We start from the raw sequence: 5,704 nt of genomic DNA, 5'->3' as shown, positions 1-5,704 counted from the left end.
CCCGGGGCCCGCATGGCGCGGCCGCACCGCACACACCGGTGTTCCGAGCCAGGGCGCAGGGCCGGGCAGGCCTCGCCTCCCCTCGGGTCTCACAAGGCGGATAACGGACTTTGGGAAGTTTCTGGAGTTTTCCATCCAGTATTGTCGGAGCGGATAGCGAAACCACGGAAGTGAAACCTCGACTCGGAGTCGAGTGGGGAAGACATTTCCTGAAGAGAAACGAGGTGCCCTGTGCCCCCTGTGGAACCCCAAAGCAGAAGTTGGGGTTCTGTGCCTGCTTCCGTCCTGCAAGCGGCTCTTCCGCTTCGTAGCTGACAGCGGCTGAAGCTTTGTGACCGGACTGAACCTCGGCCGCGGGAGGCCGGGGACGGGGAGGCCGGAGGCTGGCCGGGGAGGCCGGAGGCTGGCCGGGGAGGCCGGAGGCTGGCCTGGGGAGGCCAGAGGCTGGCCGGGGAGGCCGGAGGCTGGCCGGGAGGCCGGAGGCGGGAGGCTGGCCTCAGGAGGCCGGAGGCTGGCCTCAGCGTGGCCGCGCCCCGCCGGAGGGGAGGTGTCTCATCCTGGCTGGGAAGGTGGCTCCTTGGTAGAGTGCTTGCCTCTCATGTGTGAGGCCCTGGGTTCGAGTTCTCAGCACCACAGAAGCAGAAAAGGCCGGAAGTGGCGCGGTGGCGCAGGTGGCAGGGCGCAGCCTTGAGCTGCAGCGCCCAGGCCAGGGTTCAGACCCCGCCACGGACCGCGCGGAGGAGCCGCCCGCCAAGCAGGGCCGCGCGGAGGGGAGACCCCGGCCCCAGGGCGGCTCTGCTCCGCCCGCTTTCCGGCCGGCTGGCTGGAGGGTCCTCACTGAGCGGCCAGCGGGGCGCCTCGGCCCCCGTGGCCGGCCTGACACGCCTCCCTCCCGGCAGAGGTGCAGATGTACGTGTGCAACAGGGAGGTGTTCGGCTTCCTGCCCGTGCCGCTGCGCGCCCACAGCACTCTGCGGGACGAGGCCGAGAGCTTCCTGCACACGCAGCTGGAGGTCATGGGTGAGTTGTGCCCCTCCGCCTCCTGGGCCCGGGGTTTGCGTGTGGCGCGCTGGCTGGCGGGGAAGCCGGGGCGGGCTTCCCGGCGGAGGCGGCCGGGATCGAGGCCCGGCCGGGATCGAGGCCCGGCCGGGATCGAGGCCCGGCCGGGATCGAGGCCTGGGGGCCTGAGCGTCTGCAAAGCCTCCCACCGGCTGCCACTGCTCATTTGCATAGTCGCAGCATATTTGCATAGCCCCTCCCGTTTTGCATAGACGGCTCATTTGCATAGCCCCTGACAGCGTGGTGCGTCCCCCCACCCCGGCTGAGGGGGCGTGGCCCCACGCCTGTGGGAGGCGCCCGGGGCACACAGCCGTCCGAGGACCGCTGTCCCCCAGCCGCTTTACGGGCGAGGTCCCGGTTGGGTCGGGTCCTCCGCCCAGGAGCCCCACGCGGGCCCAGACCAGCCCTGTGCTGGGCCCCGGGGGACAGGTGAGCCACCTGACCCGTGTCCTCCCCAGGGGCTCATGGGACAGAAGGGGGCCAGGCCGGGCTGGGGACCCGCGCGGAAGCCAAGAGCTGCCTGACCCAGTCTAGAGGGTCTGCGTCCCCCCCAGCCCTGCATGACCAGGGGCACCGGGGCCAGAATGGGTGGGGTGAGGTCCGCAGGCAGGCCGCCCTGGCGTGGAGACCCGGAGTCCCCAACCCAGGCCCCCGGATTCCTCTGCCCCCCAGTGAAGCACCCGCCTGTGGCCTACTCGCGCTTCATCTCTGCACCCACCAGGACCCCCGACAAGATGGGTTTCGACGAGGTGGGCCGGGTTCGGGAGGGGGGAGGGCCGGGGTCGGGCTGGGGCCGGGCCGCGCGCGTCCTGACCGGCCGGGCGTGCGCGCCAGGTGTTCCTGATCAACCTGCAGCGGCGTCAGGACCGGCGGACGCGCATGCTGCGGGCGCTGGAGGAGCAGGAGATCGCCTGCCGCCTGGTGGACGCGGTGGACGGCAAGTGAGCGCGGGACGGGGGCGGGGGGCAGCCCGCAGGGTGAGGGCTGGGGGCGTCTTCCTGATTCCTCCCCCTCCTCCCCTCCCCCTCCGTCCCCCACCCCCTCTCCCTCCCGCCCAGAGCCATGAACACCAGCCAGGTGGAGGCGCTGGGCATCCAGATGCTGCCCGGCTACCGTGACCCCTACCACGGGCGGCCGCTGACCAAGGGCGAGCTGGGCTGCTTCCTCAGCCACTACGGCATCTGGAAGGAGGTGGGGCCCGGGGCTCTGGGGGGCTCTGCCGGGGTCCGGGGGCTCTGGTCTCGGGTTCTCCGCGGCCCTGGCCTCAGGGCCCGGCCGGCCTCGAACCCTTTCCTCAGGTTGTGGACCGGGGGCTGCAGAAGTCCCTCGTGTTTGAGGACGACCTGCGCTTCGAGATCTTCTTCAAGAGACGCCTGATGAACCTCATGGAGGATGTGGAGCGCGAGGGCCTGGACTGGGACCTCATGTGAGCGGGCGGGGCCGGGGCGGGGCGGGGCGGGGCCAGGGCAGGGCAAGGCCAGTGCTAGGGGTGTGGCCATGTGCTGGGGCGGGGCCAGGAAACGGGATGTGAGTGGGGGGCTAGGGCGAGGCCAAGGGCGATTGTGGTTGTGGATAGGGTGGGGAAAATCTAAGGGGTGGGGCCATAGGTGGGGCCAGGAAACGAGGCCAGGACTGGGCCGTGACCAAGGGGGAGTGGTCATGGAGAGGGAGTGGCCAGTGCTAGGGGGTGTGTCGTGGGCGGGGCCAGACCAGGGAACAGGCTACCTGGACTGGGATGAGTGGTTCTGGGCGAGGCCAGTGTTGGGGGTGTGGCCATGTGGGTGGGCGGGGCTCGGGAATAGGCGACCTGGACTGGGTTGTGAGCTGGTGGGTGTGTCCTGGGCGGGGCTTCCCAGGCCAGGACGTTGCCCTCTCCGCCGCCGTGGGGGCCTCGTTCCCCACTCCAGGCCTGCTGCGCCCTCTGGTCCTCGGGGGTCCTGCCCGCTCCCCGGCCCTGCGAGCCCCTGGTTTGGGGCAGGGGCGGGGGTGGGTCTCGCGCGTTCCCCGGCAGGCGGGCGGGGGTGACGGCCCCCTCTGCCCCCAGCTACGTGGGCCGGAAGCGGATGCAGGTGGAGCACCCCGAGAAGGCGGTGCCTCGTGTGCGGAACCTGGTGGAGGCTGACTACTCGTACTGGACGCTGGGCTACGCCCTTTCCCTGCGGGGCGCACGCAAGCTGCTGGCCGCGCGGCCGCTGGCCAAGATGCTGCCCGTGGACGAGTTCCTACCCGTCATGTTCGACAAGCACCCGGTGTAAGGGGCGGGGGGGAGGTTGGGGGGCGTAGGGGGCCCTTCCCGCCACCCCGAGGCCCGGGCCCGGACCCCGCACCGAGCCCCGCGCCCCTCCTTGCCGCACCCCGCAGGTCCGAGTACAAGGCCCACTTCTCCCCGCGGGACCTGCGCGCCTTTTCGGTGGAGCCACTCTTGCTCTTCCCCACGCACTACACGGGGGACGACGGCTACGTGAGCGACACGGAGACGTCGGTGGTGTGGGACAACGAGGGCGTCCAGACCGACTGGGACCGCGCCAAGTCCCAGAAGATGCGGGAGCAGCAGGCGCTGAGCCGCGAGGCCGAGAACTCGGACGTGCTGCAGTCCCCGCTGGACAGCGCGGCGCGGGACGAGCTCTGAGCCGCGCCACGCGCTCGTGGTTCTTCACCCAAGTATTTATTGAGTGCCCACCGCGTGCGGGGCTCGGGGAACGCTGCGTGGGCAGCCGGCGCTCGGGCTCACGCCGTGAGATGCGCCGAGCCCCGCGCCCCCGATGCCCTCCGTCCCCACGGCCAGAGCGGGGCGCGGCGACGGCCAGCAACAACCCACGGACCGTGCGCCGGAGCGCTGAGCGCATCACCAGGGCCTGGCCCCGCGGAGGACGCCGGCGGGGCTGGGTTTCCGGCCGGTCAGGGGCGGCCTCCTCCTGAGCCATCGGTCTCCACCTGTTGTCAGGACAGTGGGGTCCTGTGATCGGGGTCCGCCTTGGACAGCGGCCCCCGGCCGGAACTGACCCTCCCGGCAGGAGCCGGCCCGCTGTCCTCCAGCGCCCGGGGCTAGTGCGTGACTTGTCATTAAATGTTCCCGGTGGGTTGTGCGAGTCGTTCCTCGCCCCCCCCCCCCCCCCCCCCCCCCCGTGCCAGGCCGGGGCCCTGCGGGGGGCGGCGCCCGGGCAGGGACGCCGCGCGTGCGCACGCGTGTGGACTCCGTGCCGCCTATCCACCGACTGACCGCGTGTGCTCCGCGGGCGGGATTAGAACACGCAGCCCTTCTCAGGCGCCGCGTTCCCGTCCACAGCTCCGGGAATCCCCTTCCAGCCAGGGGTCACCGGCCTCAGTGACGTCCACGATCGCCCCCAAAACAAGGCCCCTGGGGTGCGGCTCAGGGTCCACGGCCCCGCCCGAGGGCGGAGATCGGCGTGGGGGCGACCCCGGCCCCCAGGGGTCCGCCGGGCTTTCACCCCAGGTGCCCCGCGGCCAGGACGGGGATTGCAGGATTAATTGCCGGGCAATTAGCAGCCGTCAGACCCAGACACGTGGTGCGGTTCGCCCCAGGGACTGGCGCCTGGGCCCCGCCCTCCACGCAGGCCCGGGGTTCGAACTCCGGCCCTCGAGCGCCCTCCCGGCCCCGCGGTCCCCGCCGCGCTCTTGTCTTTTCCTACATTGTTTTCTTTTTTTAATGTCTGCCGTTAGTAAAATATCCTCAGAGAACGGAGTCGGAGCAGTGCAAAACATCTCCACACCATGCATTCGTGACTTCCGGGCGCCGTCGGAGCGTCGGTTACAGAGCGTGTGCTCACGGGGATTACATGCTACGTCGGGAGGGGCGCCCCGCGGGGGGCGGGGCGGGGCGGGGCCTGGCTCGACAGTGTCAACTCGATCTCTAGAAAAGGCGAAGAGAAAGCGTCGGGGGTGGCGACTTTGGTCCTGAACGATCCTGACGTCTGGCGGCGGAGGGGCGGGGCCGGCGCGGACGCCCCGCCCACCGCGCCCCAGCCCATCGGGCCCCGCCCCTCGAGCGCGGACGCCCCGCCCCCTGCGCGGTCCGGGACCCAGCGCCGGGCGGAGTCGGGTTTTTTGCATCTCTGATGAAGGACTTGGTGTCGGGTGGGGTCCGGGACTCCGGGCATGCGCGCTGGCGGCCGGTGCGTGCGCCCTCCGGCCCCGCCCCGTCGGGGGCGGAGCCCCGCTGTCCCTCGCCAGTCCTGCGGAAACGAGGCGGAGACCCCAGCGGGACAGAGCCGCGGCTCGGCCCCCTCCGGGCAAGCCGAGCCCCGGACTTCCGGTTTCCCGGCGCCGGTCTGATACCTTCCGCCCCAGGTCTGCGTGGGAGCCCTGCACGCACACGCGCGTGCGCGGCCCGCCACGCGCAGCCTCCTGCCGACCGCTGTGCGGCCCGCAGCCGAGGTTCCGGGGCCGGTCTAGGAGCTGGAGAGGCAGAGGCGCCCGGGGCAGTACGGCGGGGTTGTGTGCGTGTGTGATGTTTTGAAGGATGAGTAGGAGTTCTCTGGGTAAAAGTGAGGGACTGTCCAATTCCTCGCACAAATACTCCCTGACGCCCCCCGGCCCCCGGTCTGTGCGGCAGTCGTCAGGCCCGGGCGGAGCTCCCCGCGGGCCCGCCCGCCCCGCACTCAAACCCCCCCCCCTCCGGTGGGGCG

The 5,704-nt window shown here is 71.4% G+C and overlaps 2 protein-coding genes across 2 annotated transcripts in view; one reads left to right on the top strand and one right to left on the bottom strand.

Annotated features, from left to right (window-relative positions):
• The window catches only part of Unc13a (unc-13 homolog A (C. elegans)), a 57,195-nt gene that overhangs the window by 3,195 nt on the left and 48,296 nt on the right, over positions 1–5,704 (bottom strand). The gene's annotated exons all lie outside the window — the stretch shown is intronic.
• Colgalt1 (collagen beta(1-O)galactosyltransferase 1) lies at positions 651–3,928 on the top strand. Its single transcript, XM_013028380.1, has 7 exons — positions 651–1,019; positions 1,731–1,807; positions 1,893–1,999; positions 2,117–2,249; positions 2,357–2,484; positions 3,103–3,309; positions 3,420–3,928. The coding sequence occupies exons 1-7, from the start codon at positions 908–910 to the stop codon at positions 3,685–3,687; spliced, it is 1,032 nt and encodes a 343-aa protein (XP_012883834.1). The 5' UTR covers positions 651–907; the 3' UTR covers positions 3,688–3,928.

The sequence above is a fragment of the Dipodomys ordii genome, unplaced genomic scaffold (assembly GCF_000151885.1).
Source record: "Dipodomys ordii isolate 6190 unplaced genomic scaffold, Dord_2.0 Scaffold108, whole genome shotgun sequence".
Lineage (NCBI taxonomy): Eukaryota > Metazoa > Chordata > Mammalia > Rodentia > Heteromyidae > Dipodomys > Dipodomys ordii.
Note: the sequence above shows the minus strand (reverse complement) of the source record. Positions and strands in the feature narration are given on the sequence as shown.

Coding starts and splice junctions, on each gene's coding strand:
- Colgalt1 (XM_013028380.1), top strand. CDS start 908: ATGTACGTGTGCAACAGGGAGGTGTTCGGCTTCCTGCCCGTGCCGCTG. Junction 1,808..1,892: donor ACAAGATGGGTTTCGACGAG/GTGGGCCGGGTT, acceptor CGTGCGCGCCAG/GTGTTCCTGATCAACCTGCA. Junction 2,485..3,102: donor GGCCTGGACTGGGACCTCAT/GTGAGCGGGCGG, acceptor CTCTGCCCCCAG/CTACGTGGGCCGGAAGCGGA.